This window comes from Corythoichthys intestinalis, chromosome 6 (assembly GCF_030265065.1).
Source record: "Corythoichthys intestinalis isolate RoL2023-P3 chromosome 6, ASM3026506v1, whole genome shotgun sequence".
NCBI classification, from domain to species: domain Eukaryota; kingdom Metazoa; phylum Chordata; class Actinopteri; order Syngnathiformes; family Syngnathidae; genus Corythoichthys; species Corythoichthys intestinalis.
The window spans coordinates 46344456-46367353 of NC_080400.1; the positions used below are offsets into that span (position 1 = coordinate 46344456).

General features: G+C 39.2%; 1 protein-coding gene across 7 annotated transcripts in view; it reads left to right on the forward strand.

Annotated features, from left to right (window-relative positions):
* numbl (NUMB like endocytic adaptor protein) overlaps positions 1-22898 on the forward strand; it is a 124048-nt gene that overhangs the window by 72588 nt on the left and 28562 nt on the right. For 4 of the 7 annotated variants that reach the window (XM_057838350.1, XM_057838355.1, XM_057838354.1 and 1 more), the window contains one exon: positions 18509-18659. In XM_057838350.1, coding sequence (XP_057694333.1) covers positions 18509-18659 — 151 coding nt within the window. The remainder of the gene's footprint in view (positions 1-18508; positions 18660-22898) is intronic. The other 3 variants (XM_057838351.1, XM_057838356.1, XM_057838353.1) reach the window with 1 other exon arrangement.

Consider the following 22898-nt stretch of genomic DNA (forward strand, 5'->3'; position numbering starts at 1 on the left):
GTGCTATGATATTGTTTTTAGAACAATGTCCTACTTTTTCTTAAGCCAGTACCTTTTCATAGATTTTTTGGGGGTGAATTTATTTGTTTACGCCACGCTCTTCTACTGTATATCCTTCAATTTTGAAGGTTTAGAACTAAAAACGACAAAATCAAACGAAAACCTAAAGGGAGCCTTGGACTTCAAGACTTGTAGGCTCTAATAAGCCACAATTACTACTACTTTTTACGAAAATACGTTATTAGAAACAAATAAAATATTGCCATTGATTTAAAGATCTATAGTATTTAGTACATGTTTTGACCTATGGAGGGCGCCATGTTTTAAGGGCGCAATGGAGGCTCGGGTTGATGACGTAGTTTGTCAATGTCACTAGATGAACACTACCGGTGTTCTGCAATTCCTTCTAAGCGGCGAGACGTCCAACACATGCGCACATCGGTTAAAAGTGGCGTGTACTTACTATTTCTCTTTTTATTGAGTCTTTTATTACCTTTTCATTGTATTCATTCAAAATACTTTTTGCATGTTTTCCGCTCATAATTTTAAGCATTGTGTTTTCTTGTGGTAGCTTTAAAGCAGATTGTTGATCTGTTGACCACATTAGTCACATAGTGTATTTAAACCACCCTTATTTGATATTACTACGTGTAAGAAGTTTCTCAAGGCACCTTTAGTATTTTCTGTGTGTATGCCTCGAAAAAAACAAGCTGAAAGCGCACGGTAGTACTTTGGGTGTCAAATTTGCCTCTTGTAGAACGTTTCGCCGGTGTAGCACATTTTGGCAGAACACCGGTTTTGTCATACTCTCGTCTCGTCTCATCCCATCTTTCCTGTTCCTTTTGCTTTTGCTGCTCGTTTTGTGAAATATCGACAGTGCTGTCATGTTAATTAATGTTCCTCTTGGGTTCAAATTTAAAGGGTTGAACAGATGACATGTTTATGTCGCCAGAGTCATACTCTGGAAGCTCGACAGCGTAACCCAGTAACGTCACCGCCCTGCGACGTCAACAACAATGGCGACCTACTCGTTAAACTAATTTTACAAATTGTATAAAAACGAAAACATCAAGAGGAGTTTTAATATCAAATTATTTTAACTCATAACAACATGTCTTTTAAGAACTACAAGTCTTTCTATCTGTGGATCCTTTTGATTGTATTTACTTTTTCGTGTGTTAAATGTTGATATTTTATTTTGTGTTCTAACATACGTCCACTTGTGGTAGAGTAAATCTTGGCGACCAACAATGGCGACCTACTAGTTAAACTAATTTTACAAATTGTATGAAAACGAAAACATCAAGAGGAGTTTTAATATCAAATTATTTTAACTCATAACAACAGTTCTTTTAAGAACTACAAGTCTTTCTATCCGTGGATCCTTTTGATTGTATTTACTTTTTCGTGTGATAAATGTTGATATTTTATTTTGTGTTCTAACATACAGTACGTCCACTTGTGGTAGAGTAAATCTTTCACATGGTTTTGCCAATATAGATACACAAAAGGCATGTTGATCTGACTATGGGCAGCATGTAGCCTGAAACATCTCCCTCTGTCACACACACATGCACCGGCAATGAATAAGGCCATCCTGTCCTGGGTCAGACTTCGTCAAAACACAAGTGGCCTCGTTTATCTCCAACATCAGAACACTTTTTTTTCTTCTTAATTTTGAAACCTCGCTCCACCTGTTGTCTGAAATTGTGTTTGTGTGTAAGAGCATATGAGAGAAGGAGACAGAGACGTTTTATGCATTGAAGTGTCCTTATCCGGGATGGTCAGTGTCAGTGCAAGTCTGCAGGCCTTAGAAACTGGGTCAGGTGTATGTGTGCGCTTGTGCGCGCATGCGTGTGTGAGAATGAGTGGATAATGTGCCTGTCTTTGCTTAACGTCTGTCCTCTGCTTCCAAAACACTTTGTACAAGGGGGAGGATTTCAAACAAAACATGCTTGTCAATTGTCATATTTGTAGTTTAACCATTAATATTTGACTGGCAAAATACTGTAGAGGATTTGTGTGTGTGTGTGTGTGTGTGTGTGCGTGTGTGTGTTTGTGTCACCTTACTGCAGGGTTTTTGTGCACAGAGCTCAAGTTACAGAAAAGAAGTCAGATTCTGGGCATATAAATTTTTTTCTTTGAATTTCTAACTTTTTTGTTGAAGGTTTTCTTGTTATAATTATATGTTCAGTGTGTATGCTTTTGATTATTTTGGAATTTATTGTGGGTTCGTTTTCAGTGTCTGGAATGTGTTTATTATTGCCTTAGTTTGTTCCTATTTGTGCAAAAGTAAGAGTTCTCTGAGTTGGAGTGGAAACAAACACTGTCTTTGGTCGGTCAGTCGGTCCGTCCGTCCCTCCGTCTGTCTGTCTTTATAAAAAATGCTGTGCGGCTAACAGCAATGCATTAATACTACTAAATACAAAGGAACCATTAGTTGATTGTGGAATTGTTTATTTATTCAAATAAATCGGCCATGAAACAACAACAACAAAAAAACAACAAGAATCAGGCTGTGACGATTGATGCATATACATCCCTACAATATACCTCGACGTCCACGAATAGTGCTCCAAATCCATATCACTTGTGAAGGATCGCCCTGGTTAGAAACTTTTTTTCTCAATACTGTGAGATGGACATGTTAACCAGTAATACACCGCAATCAAATCATTATGAATTACAAAGTAGAACCAATAAAAAGCCCTCTCACTGAGCGTCAAATCCAATCTGCATCATATTTTAGGGAAATGGTGGTATCTTCTTATTGGCCTAAATAGTGGTACATCTACATACGAATTCAATTCGTTCCTGGACTTGGAGTGTAAGTCGAAATGGTCATATGTCGAGCGGGATTTTCCCATAAGAATACATTATAATTTGATGAATTCGTTCCATAGCCCAAAAATCTATGCTACATCCATCATTAATACTGCAGGTATCATTGCAAATACCAATTACACATAGCAAAACAAAAAAAAGTATAAATACAAATTGGAGTAATAATAATAATATAATAATAACAATAATAATAATGTAACGAATCGGGTTCTAATAGTGGCGTTTGTGTTTTGTGTGCTGTTTCTCAACTCGACGTGTGACTGACGAGCAAGTGTGAGTGGTGGGGAAGAGTGGGAAGTTTTTACTTTCTCTTTTAATGTTGTTGTTGGTGTCTGCTATGGTGGACAGTAGCCGTGTTGTACAAGTCCTGAAATAAATTATTAAAAACTGTACGGACCTGGCGACTTCCTTGCCGATGTTACAACAATAATAAATCAGATGTCAAAAGTTGTTTTTATTGTCACTTTAACTTATAGAGAACGGAGGTTGGAGGAGACAGCGGGTGGATTAGAGGAGGATACATCTGCTTGATGACCGTCGAGATCATACAGTGTTATGAAAAAGTATCTGAACCTTTTGGAATTTCTCACATTTTTGTATAAAATCACCATCAAATGTGATCTGATCTTTGTCAAAATCACACAAATGGAAAAAGTGTCTGCTTTAACTAAAACCACCCAAACATTTATATGTTTTCATATGTTAATGAGGATAGCATGTAAACAATGACAGAAGGGGGGGAAATAAGTAAGTGAACCCTCTGCCTAAGGAGACTTGAAGAGCAATTGAAACCATTTTTTACCAAACAATTTAAGTCAGGTGTGCGTCCAATCACTGATGAGTGGTTTAAAGAGCATATGACACCAGAAAAAAAGTCTTAAATGGCATTATTATGTGAATTAGAATCATATTTTGAGACGATTCGACTATCTACAACAATTTAACAAAGATGACGAGAAATTAGTCTTTTAATCTGCCGGTTAGCCACGCCTACCATTATAGGGCTTTAGCGTCCCCAACAGGTGGATGACGTCAGCGGTAGACTGGGCTCATCGGTTTTACTATTCAGCCCATTGCGGGGGAATTGTTCAGAACGAGGAAAACGCAACGAAGAGAGCCGCAAAATGTCATTGTTTCAGTCTCTCTACTCCAATATTTTTACAGGATATTCTTTTTATCCAAGTATTTTTCCCCAATAGCTATATAAATGGCTTGAGAAGGACCAGTCAGCCCGTCGAGGGGGAACTATTCACAATGAGGAAAACGCGACGAAGAGAGCGGCAAAATGTCATTGTTTCTGTCTCTTTACTTCCATATTTTTACAGGATATTCTTTTTATCCAAGTATTTTCCCCAATTGCTAAATAAATGGCATGGTCAAGACAAATAACAATCTTGTGCTGAATGGAATATGAAATAATAAAAATCCATTTATTCAAGATGACATGGCAAAATTACTACATAATGGTCAAAACTGTCGACTTCACCTTTACTGTCGCACCTCCCGAACGATATTTTATGACACCTAAATCGGACATATGTCATTTCCCTTCCCCGGCTTCGGAGAATGTGAACAAACCAGAAGGAGTGACAGCTAGCCGACATGCTAACCCGAACCGAGGGATGTTTCAAAGTCTTCAAAGTGGAAAATCACACGTAACTAGCCTGGATTATTTGACATGACGACCCGGTTGTCGATTGTCTTCGCGGATCGGCAAAACGCCCGGCGGAGAGCAATTTACAGTTCGTTCCCGGGAGGAGGGTGGCAGTTGTTGTGCAGCTAACGTGCTAACAGCTAACTGCTAACGAGCATGAGGAGAGCTTTTTACATGCCTATCAATGATCAAACGTAAGTAGTCCTTTATTTAAAGGAATTTTGTAGTGTTTACTTTGTAATCACTGTATTCGTATTTGACATAATACAAAACAAGATGTTTACTCACTTCCTCGTAAGTCCAATGGTCCCACAGTAAATATCCACGGTGAATGGGAACCTTTTGAAACTCCAAAAAGGCGCATACGCCTCTCCCGCACACAGAATGATTTTTCTGCAGCCGTTTGGCTGGCGTGATGCGAAAAATAAACGTATTAATCCGCAAAATCAGCTGAATACTTCGTCCTCATACACAACAGTACACTGTAGCGTGAAGAGGACGTCTTCTACCGTACACGTCACAGCGCCCTCCTCCTCAATGCAAGACCGAAGCAGGAAGTCACTCATTTTCCTGGCGCGGGATTCAAAAAACTAAATATATATAGCGATCGCTTCCACACACATCCAAGCGGTCCATATCATTCAGGAGCATAAAATACAGCGTGTATTATGAAATAAACATGCTTTTTCGTGTCACAGGCCCTTTAAAGCTGCCCTGCCTACTAATAAACACACACCTGGTAAGAATTGTCTTGATGAGAAGCATTCTCTGATGTGCATCATGGCTCGGTCAAAAGAGCTGTCTGAAGAACTGCGATCAAGGATTGTTGATTTGTATGAAGCTGGGAAAGGATACAAAACCATATCTAAAAGTCTAGATGTTCATCAATCGACAGAGAAGTTGTGGAGAGAGTTTGGCACTGTTGCTTCACGCCCAAGGAGTGGCCATCCACCAAAGATGACTCCAAGAGTTCAGCGAAGAATACTCAGAGAGGTAAAAAAGAAACCTAGAGTGTCTGCTAAAGACTTACAGAAATCACTGGCACAGTCCAATATCTCTGTGCACACATCAACTATACAGTATGTAAAACTATGGCCAAGAATGGTGTTCATGGGAGGACACCATGGAGAAATCCACTGCTGTCTAAAAAAAAAAACATTGTTGCTCATTTAATTTGTCGCAAAAAGGCACTTGGACACCCCACAGAAGTTGTGGCAAAATATTTTGTGGACTGATGAAAACAACGTTGAACTGTTTGGGAGTAACTCACAACGTGATGTGTGGAGGAAAAATGGAACAGCTCACCAACGTCAACACCTCATCCCCACCGTGAAGCATGGTGGAGGGAGCATCATGATTTGGGGCTGTTTTGCTGCCTCAGGTCCTGGAAAACTTGCAATCATTAATGGAAGAATGAATTCAAAAGTTTATCAGGATGTTTTGCAGGAAAACCTGAGGCCGTCTGTCAGATAGTTGAAGGTAAAAGGGGGAAGGATGCTGCAACAAGACAATGATCCAAAACACAGAAGTAAATCAACTTCAGAATGGATTCAGAAGAACAAAATATACGTTATGAAGTGGCCAAGTCAAAGTCCAGACTTGAACCCCATTGAGATGCTGTGGCATGACCTAAAGACAGCGATTCATTCCAGACATCCCAGGAATCTGAATGGACTACAGCAGTTTTGTAGAGAAGAATGGGCCAAGATTAGTCCTGATCTGGTATAAGTTATTGCTGCCAAAGGGGGAGGGGGTGCACAAAATATCATATGTGACTGTTTACTCACTTATTTTTCACCCTTCTGACATTATTTGCCTACTATCCTCATTAAAATATAAAAACTAAAGATGCACCGATATCGATACTAGTATCGGCGGCAGGGGGTGCCGATCCGGCCCAAAATGGTGGTATCGGCGAGTACCAACAAAGACGGCGCCGATACCATTTACCGGTCCATTATTATATAACATTTGACCACAGCCTTTTTTTTTCTCCTGGCGCTCACTACACTTTGTCTTTGTGTAGTGTGATGACACGTGAACACCAAGCAGCTATCGCTATTGGCCTGCTCCAGACCATTGAGAACGGGCCAATAGCCACTCCTGACCAATGACAAGGCCGCTTGGCGGCGCCGACATGGCGGCGGTCGGGAAATATTTCAAATAAGAAATCCCGTCAATTAAAACCAATGGCTGCATGTAAGCCTGTCGCAATATGCAATAATTCCATTTATCGCACGATAAATAAAAATGAAGGCGGTAATTTTTCCACTGCCATTTATCGCCTCGCGTGCACGTGCGGCAGACGTGCTGTTAAAAGTTCGGATTCCTTGTTACCAACTGCGCAAAATGTATCTCCGTTCCAGGTCTGGCAAAAAATAGCGCCGGAGCCAATCGTTCCCATTAAAACCTATTGTTCAACGTATACTGGCTGCGCCAGTGCTCCGGATTGACTGCGAACCATCTCCGGCGTGCCGGTGTTGTTGACGTATGGGCGCTCCCGTCAGGGGTAACATTTCACGTGGGGCGGCTATTTTTCGGCACAACACCGGATATTTACAACGAAGTCCGCCAAACATTGTTACCGACATCTGCTGCTACGAACAACCTCGCTTCAACAACGGACATTGAGTGGCAAATTAAAAGCGCTGTGCTTCAAACTCCTCCTGTTTATTAAAGTCGATTGTCATATGCTGGTGTTGTGCAGTCATGAGCAGACGTGACTTCTGTGGCGTTTGCTAACTTTTTTTAATGCGCGCACACACTAAATATCATGAAATAGCAAACTAGATGTGCTACGTCCCATGCCATTGGCTACGTGAGCCCAGAGTGATTATGGGACACGTAGTCCATATACTACATCGATGAATTACCGTATAAACCGCCACGACTGAATGGAAGGTAAGAAGGCCAAATCAATCCATACCAGTTACTATAGATAATGCTGCAAATATTGTTAATTCAGTACGTGACACAGATGGATTCGGACCACAAATAGGATGTCTTGCTCATGTAGTAAACCTAGCTGCTAAGAGAGCTGTAGCAATCAACAGTGTGCCCCGCCTCACTTTACAAACAGTAAAGATTGTTCTCCGCACTTTTATACAAAATTTCTTCAGATCAGTAAGAAGTAAGCATATAAATATTATGCACTAAAATGCATGTTTATATGATGGCAATTTAATTTTTGCTCGTTAGCAAAAAAAAAAAAAAAAAAAATACAATTGTTAATTTTTTTTCAGAGCATTTAATGTATTGAATCAGATTGAAAATTGTGTCCCCTGTATTGAAAATCGTACAGAAGCGTGACTTAACTGTATCGTTGCATCTCTATGGAACACCATTGCAGAAGCTATGAGGGGAAAAGTTTTCATTTGCCTAAATGCTTAAGTTATTAAGTGCAATTTTATTTTCTTTTTTTTCTTGAAAAACACATTTTATTTATTCTGTGTTTCTGTACGGTATTAATATTGTTGTCTTTTACTTAAGAGGGATGGTCTATTCTTTTTAGTTGTGATTCCTTATAGTATTCAAGTGTTTTTGAATTTAAAAGTAAATATTTATCGCGTTTAAATGAGTGTACTTCATCTATTCATAAATACTGTATTCTCACTGTGTTATTGTAAATTGGTTTGAAAATAATTGGGGAGTGGCGCAATAATATCGCATATCGCAATAATTTATGTGATAAATTATCGCACACTAAAATTTGTTATCGCGACAGGCCTAGCTGCATGCAAGATTTGCGGCCTGAAAGTTTCGAGATGTGGAGTTAAATCGGCCAGTTTCAATACCTCGAACCTGATAAAACATTTGAAGACGAAACGTGAACGAACACAACGAGTTTGAGCCTGCAAGAGCAGGACTGCTATCCAGAGGAAGGGCGCTGGACAGGTGCAACAATCTCTGGTCAGTTCACTACGTCATCTTTACTTTGTCTTTTACTTAAAGAAATGCTGCAGTAATTTGGGAACTGTTTCCAAAGTAGGGTTGCCACCTTTCAGAAATAGAAATAAGGGACCCCCCCCCCCCCCCATCCGAAAAAAGGAGGCTAATAGAGAGACGGGATGCTGTGGTCAATTACTATTACTTATAATTGTTAGCGTCCGCAAATGCGGAAACAAGGTTGGACCTTGAAGCGGACAACAAGCGGGGGATATGTACAAGGGTTTAATGATTGCAAACAAAAAATAACACGCAATCGCGGAATAGTAGAAATAACAAAAGGAGTCCGTGACAGCAGGTCGACAGAGCTCAATACTACAAACTCGAAGGTTACTAAGACGATAGGCAGCGAGCCAAAAAGCCAAAATAAAAACACTCAAATACTTGCACAGGGTAGAGGTTACAAACGAGTGCAGCACACTAACAGAAAAAAACCCAATGCAGGGGCGTAACAAGCAAATGTAGCGAGACTATAGTGCGAGATGTCAAATGGCGATCAACAAAGCAAATATCTCAGCAGCCTTCTCTGAGCTCACCCGTGCTTAAATGCTGCGTTGATGAGCCCGCATTGGATTCAGGTGCGACGTCAGGAACGCCCCCACTAACAGCCCAGCAACAAAACACAATCTAACCAGCAGCAGAATGTGACAATAATATCATGAAAATTGCACTGTTTGGCCTTTGAGAGGTTTAAAAAAAGTTTACTCAGTTCATTCAGAGTTTATTATTATGAACTTATTTTTACTTTCTTACTGTTGGGCTAGTATTATACTTTGTACTAGTCTTTTTCCTATCTTGCAAAGGTAAGCAACAGCCTGACAAAGCCTTGATAGCAATGATTTCACATCCAATTATGTAGCTCTTTGGGGGAAAAAAAAAAATATATATATATATATATATATTTATATATATATATATATATATATATATATATATATATATATATATATATATATATATATATATATATATATATAAACGGGGTGGTATCGGTAAGGTATTGGTATCGGCCGATACTGCACAGTCAGGTATCGGTATCGGGGCCAAAAAATGGTATCGGTGCAACACTAATAAAAACCTATAAATGTTTGGGTAGTTTTAGTTAATTTTTTCATCCGTGTGATTTTGACAAAGATCGGATCACATTTGATGGTGATTTTATGCAGAAATGTGAGAAATTCCAAAAGGTTCAGATACTTTTTCATACCACTCTAGACATATTTCAAATACTAGACGTACTTTTGAGCCAGTCAACAGACATACACTCCATGCTAATTTTTTTCCTATCATTTCCTTCTTAATTTCAATGGTAAGCATCTCAATTTTCACCACCTGCACTAACCTTCTTGGGACCCATATTGATTTCTCTCACAAGAAAAATTCGCCATGCGTCCGTCTTGCGGCAAAACAATGAAATTGCGACGCTGTCAGAAATCGTATTAAAGGCATGTCGAGACAAATGATGAGTCAAATTTTACGTTGTTTGTCGATGCGATTATATATTGAGGTACCACTGTATTGTTGCTTTTTTATCATTATTGCAATGCACTTTGCAGTTCAAAGCCCAAATTGGGAAACAAATGTTTCGCACAGATGCAATAAGGGCTGGTTGGTATAGTTGTATTCTGAGTCATACACAAATACACACGCACGTCTTTTACTTCCTGCTTCTCATGTGAGGTGGATTTTACTACCAAGTGGTTTAGAAAAAGTGTGAAGGAGGAGTACATCCTATTTTGCCAAACTTTTTCACGCCCATTCAACAGAAAACATCTGGATTCGAAGAAATACAGTTTGTGCGTGCATGAATCCGAAAGAAAGAGAATGGAGTCCAGCCAAAGATATCAATCGGATTTCCATCGGGTGACCACTAAACACAGCTGAGAAGACATGAAGTCATGCTGTCTTAGCACAAATCATACAAAGGATATACACATACAAAACATACATGAATGTATCACAATGGAAAGTGAGAAGAAATGTCAGTCCAATTCCCACACAATTTTCTTGACTGTCACTGGGACTAACTGGCAAGCAGTTATGATTTTCAGATGGGATAAAATGTCAACAGTGCTTAAAATCATGAAAGAATGTATGATTAGGAAGTAATTTGGGAATACTCTTTGTATACTGCATGTCTTCTAGTTTTGTTGTGATTTTTTTTTTTTGCTGTTGCTTTGTCCATGCTTGGTTAAAAAAAAAAAAATCATATTTTACAAAAATATCACATCATTCTGCATGCAGTGAGAGCTAATGTACTGCAGATGTTTGGACGGGAAATTACTGTTTTCTTTTGGAATCAAGCCAGCAGTTTGTATAGTCTACTCAGAGGTGCTGATGGCTTTATGACCAGGATGGTCTTCCTTTGGAGCTTTTTATTTATTCATTCTTCAATGTAAGTTCTTTGGTTGCTTCAAAAAGTCCTGCATATGGTTTTTGTTAACAGGATGAGGTCACAACTATGAAAGGCTTTTACAAGTTACTCGGTTGTGTCTCCACCCTGGTGACTCTCCAGCGGTTAGGCCTTATAGGCTGTTTACTACAGCTCCGTTCCTGATTTCGCAACGTGATGCCCAGAAGAATAACATAAAATGTAACTTCTGTGGTTTACTGTCTAACCAAACTCCTACTTTTTAACACTTGCTTGGTGTGGGGCCATGTAGTTACACTGCAAATTTATTACATCTTAATAAGATTATTTTTCTTGAATCTAGTCAAATAATTTTTTCTATCTTCTTTTAAGTGGTGAAGACTAATTAACAGATTAATCCGTCAGATTATTCCATTTACTTTAAATATTACTATTTGTTCTTATTAAGCCCAGACATCTAAAGGTTGGTCATTTTCACCTAGATCAAGAAAAAATTGCTTTCAAATCATGTTGTGAACATGAACTATTCTCGAATTATGAACATTTCTCACAAACAAGCTTTTTCTTAGGATTGCATATGCTTGTTTATTGCTTAGAATAATCCTGTTAAATTTATTTTCAGCTAGCTATTTTTCTTATTTCAAGAAACCTAAGTGAGTAAAATTTACTTGAAGCTCTGGCAGATAATTTCCTTTATTTCTAGTAGATTTACACTGGAAACAAGGGAATTTCACTAGTTTTAACCCTTAGATGCATAAGTGGGTAAAAAATGGCCGGGTGAGGCTGTTTTCTTGAAATATCTTCGGACTGAATAATTGTTATCAATTCATATTCCAGGTATTCCTCAAAAAACATGTTTGTGATATAATGCCATTCAAATTTTTGATGAACTTTTTATACAGTTGAAGAAATTGTCATGTTTGTATTACTACCCTAAGCTTCCAGAAGTGGGTCAAAAATGACCCACATGCATTTTCTATGGAATCCAATGGGAATCTTTCATTCTTATTAACTTTGGCTGTCAGGAATAAATTTACCGTGGACCACACAGACTAGGTATGTAAAAAGTGACATCTCTTAAGAAGATTATTTTACACAGCAAGAGCTGATATGTGTACTGTAAGTATTATGTCCATATAGTATTTTGTGTGTCGTTCATGACTGTTTTTATTATTATTTATCAACAAATTAACCTACTTCATAACTAGCTAGCTAACTAAGACTAGGTTCATACCACAGGTCCTAAAGCAAAATTCCGATTTTTTGTCATATGTTTTTTTGGCGTGCCCGTTCAGACTCCCTTTGTCCTTTGAGCCTGTTCAAGTATCACACATGCGATCTAATTCACAGTCCGAGATGCGCTAAGTAAACCGGCTCGCATGCGCAGGAGCATCGGAGCAGAGAGAAAACCGAGCATTCTCAGACTTATCCTCAACTCATTTTTTTTTTTTTTTTATGACTGTTGTCAAGCCCGCTCCTTCCCCAAAATCCGCGTTCAAGCTAGGCGCTAACGCTAATGGACAGATGCACCGGTACCGTAGCGCTCTGTCTCTCTCGCTCTTTGCTGACGTGAATTGCTGCATGAATTCCAATTTGGGGGACTTGACAGTTCAGGCCGCAGCCACATTCTGGAAAAATGTGGCCCGGATGGGATTTTAACCACATACGAAGTGACCCGGATCGAATTTGAAATGGTCCACTTCTATGCAACTTTTCCCGTTCAGTCGAGTCGGAAAAACACGAAAAAATCCGATTCGTGCATTGAGACCTGTGGTACGAACATAGTCTACGTTAGCTAACATTACTGTATATATATATAGTCTGTGTGTGTATTTATTTATACAGCTACATATTAATCTATTGAAAACACTACTCTTATGTTTCCTTATCCAAAATGTCATAGCTGCTACATTTACAGCTGAAATGGTCCTACAGATGTTGGATGATGGAGAGGCAGTGACAGGGTTGGATTCCAGTGTCCGAACTTTCTGATGATGAGGGCCCAGACTATTGTCCAGGTGGCAGTGGCAGTTGTCCACCTGGAAATCCAACTGAACAGGATCAATCTGACTCATAAGATTCCACTTATCTGTCCTCTGAAGAAGAAAGTGTATAAATCATGGCCAACAGAATGAGTTGGTAGGGTTCTTACTAGAGAGAATTACCTCCCACCCAGGCAGAGCACAGAGCCACAATATCCTCAGAAATCAGTCAGTGCCCCCACAAGGGCTTAGCACCGCTGTCTCACCAAAAAGATGCATGGGAGCTCTTCATCACTGATGATAAAATACAAGGAGGGATAAAGTCTTTTGCTGTTCTGTTTTTTTTTTTTTTTTTTTTTTTTTTCCTTCTTAAAAAAATGTTAATTGTATCATTAAGATATTTCAAGCATGAAATCATTCTTGTGTGGCCCTAAATATAATACTAATTAATATACAAGTGATTATTCTTCACCAAAATAGCATAAAAACACATTGGTTCTAATATGGGTCATTTTTGACCCACTTATGGAAGAGTGTAGGGTCAAGTTAAAGTAGGGTTAAGGAGGTGTGTTTTTGCAGTGTAGAAACCGGAAGTCAACTGCAAAAGTGATTTAAAGGTTGGTAAAGCACAGCAGAAACAGTTGTTTCAGTTTTCATACTTACCGTATGAAAATAGAGATGTTAGAGGGGCCGATAACCGATTTTTGGAGCCGATATTCATTTGCAGTAAAAGCGTAAAAATTGGCGTATAAAATTGAATAATACAAACACTAAACTTCATTGAAATGCCTAAAGCATGTTTATTGAATCTCACAAATAGAAAATAATACCTAATAATAGGGGGTGGCGTGGTTCAGTGTTAGTGGTTCCCCAACCCATAGGTTGTGGGTTCGATTCTCCGCCTTGATGACTTTGTCTAAGTATCCTTGAGCAAGATACTAAACCCCACGTTGCTCCTAGTGCTGCGTCACCAGTAGGTAGATGAGGATATATGTAGTGTGATGCGCTTTGAAGGCATTAAAAAGGTGGACAGGCATAATGTAGGTGTAACTCCATTTACCATTATCATTTAACCAATCGGAGAGAACGGGGTAAATACTTGTGCAGGAGACAGCTGGCAGGAGAGAGAGACGCAGCTGCATCTGAGCTGAAATAACCCTTTTTTAAATTGATTTTTAAAAATCTCGATTAAAAAAAAAAACATAATAAAAATGCCGATACCGATATACTGTACACTCTATCACAAAAGTGAGTACGCCCCTAGCATTTCTGCAGATATTTAATTCTATCTTTTAATGGGACAACACTGACAAAATGACACTTTGATACACTGAAAAGTAGTCTGTGTGCAGCTTGTATAATAGAGTTCATTTATTATACCCCTTGAAATAACTCAAAATATAGCCATTATATAGCCATTATATCTAAACCTGCAAACAGTTTGCTGAAGACAGGTCAACAAAGCACATGGATTACTGGAACCATGTTTTATGGTCTGATGAGACGGGCGGGCTTTCTTGTGTACCGTCTTCAGAAGAGGCTTCCTCCTGGGGTGACAGTCATGCACACCAATTTGATGTAGAGTGCGGCGTATGGTCTGAGCACTAACAGGCTGACCCCCCACCTCTTCAATCTCTGCAGCAATGCTGACAGCACCCCTGTAACGAATCACATGACATTTTGGAGGGAAAATGACAAGCAGTACTCAATTTGGACATTTAGGGATGTGCATATTTACTAAGGGGTGTACTCACTTTTGTTGCCAGGTGTTTACCAGAGTGTTCTGTGATCTGAAGTTCTCGGATGTGGCAGCCATTCTGTAGTCATGGAATAAGAGACAGAAAAATAGATGGGTATTTCTTAGATGTGTGTGATTAATTGCACAACTCTACTGTTATTATGACTGTATAGGGAAAAGTTTTTTTTTTTTTTAGTTGTGAGGATCTTAGTATCTTCATGATTTAATGTGCTTTATGGTTGCTATGAAGGTGATTGCTGTTGTTCTCAACCAATATGCCACCACAATTTGCTGTGTCATCGCTTTCAATAAATCTATGGCAAAATTTTAAGCTATCACTTTTGTGATTTGATGATTCAGTATAAATTTGAGAAATCGGGATTTTGTTTCCATTGTACTGCCATAATATAACATTTTTCATATATAATATTGTCTTTTTGAACAAAAAAAAAAAGTGCTTTTTTTTGTGACAGGGTTCCTGCCACCCTCCTCAAAGTTAATTAGTGCTGGTGAAAGCGATACAGACCCCCTCAAGATATAAAAGAGGTGTTATTCAACTGCAGTAGTTGTCAGTCGACATATCATCACAAATGTTATGAAAATATGTTTTAAAGGTGACAACTTACCTCCTGCTTTTAAATGTACTGAAAGAAATGGAAAACAAAACCATAACTCAGGGGAAACATTTTTTCCAGCATGTTTGGCCTACTTATATGAGAATAGCATGGACACATTTTCAAAAACGAATGAGTGATTATCTGATTGTCTACAAAAAGGGATTTCTAATTTAACATGCAGCACGGTGGGTGAGTGGTTAGCACGTCTGCCTCACAGTTCTGAGGTCAAGGGTTCAATCCTGGACTTCGCCCTTCCTGTGTGGAGTTTGCATGTTCTCCCCGCGCCTGCGTGGGTTTCCTCCGGGAACTCTGGTTTCCTCTCGCATCCCAAAAACATGCATGGTAGGCTGATTGAACACTCTAAATTGTCCGTAAGTATGAGTGTGTGCGTGAATGGTTGTATGTCTCCTTGTGCCCTGCGATTGGCTGGCAACCAGTTCAGGGTGCCTACTGCCCATAGGTAGCTGGGATAGGCTCCAGCACCTCCGCGACCCTCGTGAGAAAAAGCGGCATGGAAAATGAATGAATGAATGAATGAATGCCTTTATTATTTTACCGCCATGAAAGTATTGATGTGAAAGTGAGAGTTTGTCTTTTGGGTGATGCATCGTTTGCATGAGATCATACTTTTATCTTTTTTGCTGTTGTTGTTTTATCCTTTCCCCTACTTTCAACTTTCTTTCATTGTTACGCTTTTAAGTCGATTATTTCTTAATTGTTCGTAACAGTCGTGTTTTTAAATCCTCTTGCTAAGAGCGTCCTAATATCATTATAGAACTACAGTACCAGCACTGTTGATGACTGTAGAAGAAGACACTAAATCAGCTTCATTTGTTTTCTTCACATTCTCACCTTGCTTTGTACCTTCACTTTTCTTTATTTGAACACACACGCACGTGTAATTAGTACACTACGGCTCATCTTCTCCCACCCAGCTTGTGCCTCCTTTCTGTTTTACCCTCTAGTACTTCTGCACATTCGGGTGCTTGGTACTCTTCCCAGAAATGAATAGCACAGGCTGCAGCATGTGCGCACATGGAGGGTTTGTATGTCTGTGTGTGTCAATTCTTGGCACAGTGAGCATTTCTCACATGCCAGCAATGAGTAATGCCACTCAAGCTGTTTTGCAGCCGTTGCGTATCAGTAATCCACATTACGCGCACGTCTGTGTGGTGAGAGCGAGTGTAAATTTACGCACGCTTCCAGCATGCCGGTCATTACCACTACTGTAGCAGTGATTATTAGAAGTGATGTGTCTGGGACTGCCTATATATTTGAATGCGCACCCTGACCTATGTGTGTAGCAAAGGGATCCTTCTCTTCTCCTCAGTCTGGAGATTCTATGCTTACTTTATGGACATTATATGCCTTCGGTGTAGGGGATGTGCAATTTCACACCCTGTTGTAACCAGCATGCCGGTTTCTGGGGCAACCAGACGGTAAGAAAATATTGCGGTTTGCGTCTTCCTCCTTTGAACTCAGGATATGGATGGACGGATGGATGGCTTGCTGGATGGATGACTTTTATGTGTAGATTCTCAATGACCAGCTTTCACTATGATCGGGCGTAAGATTTTAGTAAAAAATTTGCACTATAATGCAGAGGTTACGCTAGACTTTTTCGTTGTCTGTCATTTTGACTGACAAGGTCATAAAAATCCAGTCATAATCTATTTTTACCCCTCACTTAAATTTTTAAAATGATGATAATGACATTGTGGTGACCCTTTGTTTGGCATAATTCACCTTCCGTACTTGTGTGTCCATTTGGCCGAGCGCGTTACCGGCTACGACAGTCACGTGACAGACACTGAAGAGCCGCGCGCGGTCCCCTCACTATCCACTCGCTCTCGCTATATGATTGGCCGAAGAGTCGAAATGCTCTCCCGTGAAATGCCTGTTTAAAAATGTTCCCGTTGTTACTTCTTACGTTCGCTTATAAGTGCCCATTTAAAAAGGAAAAGCGATGGATGATACGACACACAGAGCGTATTATTAACAAATGTTAAAGTTGTATAATCATATGGCGAGAATAAGGAACGTCACTGACAAGCGCAGGCCCCCGCGAGTGGATAGTGAGGGGTCTAGGATAGTGCGCCTAAAGCTAACAAGACTCTTAACATTGCATACCGCTTCAACATATTCAATAGTATTTAGTTTTCATTCATTTTAAATTAATATTCTGTCCGAACAAGCTTAACAGAGAATCCACACCGTGCCATCACACATCAAGCAGATGAATATGTAATTTTTTCTCCGCAGTGACAAAAACAGCTGACTGTGGCCCCAGTAGTTAGGTAGCCTACCATATGTAGCATATGGAACAATGAAATTAACAGTTCACCTGCTGTGGCCTGAACGTAGTCTCACACTTTCCTCCTGGTGCGCATGGACTTGAATTGCGTGCCCGCTTGTGCAGTCCCTGTTTTTTCACCTCTTTTATCAACACCATCGTCGTTTGGGGCTTTTTGAAGAAACTTCGGACACTCAGTTGCCTTGACATTTTTCAGAGTAAGGCTAACGACGTCATGCATCAAGAGAGACAATAGCTAATTAATATGCTCACTCACCACCCTGTGGTCTAGGGTGTGAATTGCAACCGGTCAAAATGACGGATGGACTTCAGTTTTTTCCGTCACCGTTTTTAAAAAATCGGGCAACGACGGAAAATGTTCGGTTAACGCGACCCCTGCTATAATGTAACTTGACAGTTATACAGAATGGACTCTACTAGGTGTCTGTTCGCTATGTAATACAAAAAAAAAAAAAAAAACGTCACAGCAATTTGAAGAATATGCATGGGATGCTGCAAAAAAATATATTAGTTGTGAGACTCAACTGTTTCCGATTCATCCCAGATACTCTACTGTGGCAAATGTGAGTGTGGGGGAGTGAAAGCAGTAATTACCCTTTTAAAGCAGGCTACATTTCGATGGGGTCATATTTCATTATGCTGGGAAATTAACATTGCTGTGCTGAGCAGAGAAGATGAATGCTCTAAATTAGACAGCACAGACACAATAGTTTTTAGAGAGTAGTGCTTGTGTGTGCACAGTCTGAAGTTCTGCCAGATTTGCTGTTTGTTACACCCACTGGACACCTTTTCGGTACACCCATATAAAGTATGTAGTTTCAGGAAAGCCAATACGAGGACTGAAAAAACAAAACATGCTTTTAGCAACATCAAAAGTGTTTTGATCAACATTGTTAATATGTACATTAACTGCACTGTGTCATGCTTAAAGCTATTCATTCATATGATGTGCACTGTTTTGATTTGATCTTACATCCAAATTTTCTATAATCCACATGTTTTGTAATCAGAAAATAAGAAAACTTCTGTCTCTTTGTCCACAGTAGCAGAGAGCACGTGACCCCGGAGATGAACAAGCTTCGTCAGAGCCTAAGAAGGAAGAAGCCCACCTATGTGCCCGAGGCCAGCAGACCACATCAGTGGCAGGCAGACGAGGAGGCTGTACGCAAAGGCAAATGTAACTTCTCTGTGCGGGTAAGCCTCTTCAACTCCTAAATTTATCCTTAAGATTCCTAATCACAATTAACACAACCCGGAGTCATTGGTTATCAGACATTCATATTTGTTGAACTATCACAAAAGCTGCTATATAAAAGATGCCCACAAGAACAGATTTTTTTTTTTTCATCACTAACTTTTGATACATAACCTAGTTTTTTTTTTCTCCCCATTGCGATGATTAGGCATTCTTCTATCAAAACTTGGTTGCAATGGATGCCATAGAGTTCTAAACACCGTTCCAAAAATCCATATCTACTTTAAGTAATACAGTGGTACCTCGACATACGATCGCTTCGACACACGATCCCTTCGACATCTGACTTGAAATTTGACTCGTCCTTCGTTTCTACATCCAACGACATGCTCGAAATACGATGATTTATGACAGCGCCGCAGTTACTTTGTTTTCCCCCAAGACTGACACACACCGGATTTTCTTGTGAGAGAAATCAACATGGTTTCCAAGAATGTTAATGCAGGTGGCAAAAAAGGAAAAAGGTGAGGATTACGATGGAAATGATACAAAAATATGAGCATGGTGGGCGTGTCCGTGAACTGACTTGACAATACCGCTGTAGAATGTCTAGAATCTCAACGTTCCTCGTCTGACGTCCGTTCGCCAATCTTTATAAGTTAAGGTGACAATTATTATTGTGGAAACATCGCCAAAAAGTCCCCAACTTCGTCAGGGATTTGATCATTTATTTAGGAAACTTTAGGAACAGGTCAGCCACGTTCAGGTACACCACGCAAAGCACACCCGCCACATTAGAACCCCATTCATTACATTATTACAGGTATTATTATTATTATTACTATTTTTATATTATTATTCTGATTTTTGTTCATAATTTAATTGTTTTGCTCTGTTTAATTGCTATTTGCAGTAGTACCAGCAGCATTGGATAAGGATTTTGTGTAGGTTTTTAGGCTGTGGAATGAATTAATGGGATTATAATGTATTCTTATGGGAAAATCCTGCTCAACATACGACCATTTCGACTTAAAAACAAGGTCCTGGAACGAATTAACTTCTTATGTAAAGGTACCACTGTACATACTTTCGTAGACCAAATTAATGTAGAATTCGTAAAGTTATTCAATTGTTTTCTGACCAGTCTAAGCCCTCTGGACAAATTGAGGAGCAGGGATGAAATGAGTGAATGTGGACAAGGGATGGAGAGACTCAAGGAAATGAAATGGGTGTTATTCAATATCAGATATAGTGGTACCTCGACATACGATTGCTTCTACACACCATCTTTTCGACACCCAACGTAAAACTTGACCCGCCATTTGTTTCTAAATCCGACAACTTGCTCAAAATACGACAATTTTTGACACCGCTGCAGTTTCTTTGTTTTCTCGCAAGATGGACGCACGGCGGATTTTCTTGTGAGAGAAATCAACATGGGTTCCAACAATGTTAGTGCAGGTGGTGTAAAAAAAGGAAAAAGGTGAGGCTTACCATTGAAATGAAGTTGAAAATGATAGAAAAATATGAGCGTGGTGTGCGCGTCCGTGAATTGGCTCGACAATACGGCCATACACGTCGATGATCTCGGCGGTCCTCCTCCGTTCACCAGTCTTTATAAGTTAAGGTAACAATTATTGTTACTGTAACATCGCCAGAGAAATCGCCAGCTTCGTCAGGTTTTTAATCATTTATTTCAAGAACTTGTGTAACAGAACATGTCTACTGTCCGCCGCAGCTGAACCCTACATCAGAACATGAAAAGTGAAAGAAAAAAGTCCTCTCTCACTCTGACACGTCAGCCACGCGGTGCGTTTAGGTACAACACGCAAAAATACATGTGCCACATTCGAACCCGATTCGTTACATTATCACAGGTATTATTACTGTTATTATATTGTTATTTCGATTTTTATTCATAGTTTATTTTGTTTTGCTATGTGTTATTGCCATTTGTAATAGTACCAGCAGTATTTATTAAGGATTTAGTGTAGGTTTTTGGGCTGTGGAACGAATTAATGGAATTATAATGTATTCTTATGGGAAAATCCTTCTCGACATACGACCATTTCGACTTACAAACAAGGTCCTGGAACGAATTAACTTCAATTGTAGAGGTACCACTGTACTTAGGACTAGATTTATCCTTAGGATTCTTAATCACAATTAAAACAACTCAGAGCCATTGGTGATCAGACATTCAAATTTTCTGAACCATCAGAAAAGCTGCAATAAAAAGACGAACTCCAGGACAGAATTTTTTTTTTTCATCACTAACCTTTGATATATAACCACTGATTTTATTTTCCATTGTGATGATTAGGCATTCTTCTATCAGAAAATGGTTGCAATGGATGCCATAGAGTTCTAAACACAGTTCCAAAAATCCATATCTATTTTAAGCAGTACATACTTTTGTAGACAAAATTCATGTCGTGTTCGTAAAGTTATTCAATTATTTTCTGACCACTCTGAGCCCCCTCGGCAGTTTTGAATTGAGGAGCCGGGATGAAATGAGTGTTCAATAGATGGGAAAGTGGACAAGGGATGGAGAGACTCAAGGAGATGAAATGGGTATTATTCAATATCAGATATTTGACCTGCCATTTGTTTCTACGTCCGACAACATGCTCGAAATACGACGATTTATGACAGCGTTACAATTTCTTAGTTGTCACGCAAGATGGACGCACGGGTGATTTTCTTGTGAGAGAAATCAACATGGTTTCCAACAATGTTAGTGCAGGTGGTGAAAAAAGGAAAAAGGTGGGGCGTACAGTTGAAATGAAGATGGAAATGAAAGAAAAATATGAGCGTTGTGTGCGCGTCTGTGAACTGGCTCGACAATACGGCTGTAGACGGTCAATGATCTCAGCGGTCCTCCTCCGTTCGCCAGTCTTTATAAGTTAAGCTCACAATTATTATTATTGTAACATCGCCAAAGAAATCGCCAGCTTCGTCAGGTTTTTAATCACTGATTTCAGAACTTGTGTAACACAACATGCCTACTGTCCGCCGCAACTGAACCCTACAACAGAACATGAAAAGTGAAAGTAAAAAGTTCCCTCTCACTCTGACACGTCAGCCGCGCGGTGCGTTCACACGCAAAAGTACATCTGCCTCATTAGAACCGGATTTGTTACATTATTACAGGTATTATTAGTATTATTATATTGTTATTACGATTTTTTCATAATTTATTTTGTTTTGCTCTGTGTAATTGCTATTTGCAATTGTAGCAGCAGTATTTTTCTAAGGATTATTGTAGGTGTTTGATCTGTGGATCGAATTAATGGGATTATAATGTATTCTTATGGGAAAATCCTGCTCGACATACGACCATTTCGACTTACAAACAAGGTCCTGGAGTGAATTAAGGTAGTATGTAGAGGTACCACTGTCCGGTCAAAGAAGCAGATAATGAAAAAGTCTTGATTAAGAGAAAGCAGATGGAAGCAGTGAAACGGAAGTCCTTGTTGTGTGTACAATAATGTTAATAAAACAAATCCTGTTTATATGCAGTTGCAAAAATGAAACGATCGTACCACTCACATGCACAGCAGCTGCTTGTTCTAATGGTCTCACACAAAGTGTATTTGTAAGATTTAAACTATACAACTGTTTTACATTTGAAGATTTTAGTCGTGGGAGTTATGTCCCTGCAGATTACTGTAAATGTACACACACCACCACCATTCATGATTGAATGAGACACAGACTCGCACGCATGACCTCTTTTAGAAAATACAGTCAGTGTTTTTCAGCAACTCCTTTTTCCTAAAGTTTCCATTTTTTCTTTCAAAACGTCTCGTACAAAAGTTTGAGCAAGATATTCGATAACTACAGGTTATTTATTTGACTGCATACTCCCATGCAGCATTGAAAGCACTCAGAAGCGGAAGTGACAACTAGGGCTGCAGCTATCGAATATTTTAGTAATCGAGTAATCGACTGAAATTCTATTGATTAATCAAGTAATCGGATAAAACATATATTTTTAGGTGAAGAGCAATTATATATATACATGAAAAAACAAGACATTTCATCTAATATTGAACCATTTTCAGTCAATCAATGTCTTTATTTTCGATGTACATTGTTGAAAACACCCAACAATTGCATCTCAGATGTAACTAGAATGAAAAAAAAAGACGAATTCACTGCTTTCACTTAAAAACTTAAATCTTATCAAAAAATATATATATACATATATTTCTTACCTAAAAATGCCAAAACGC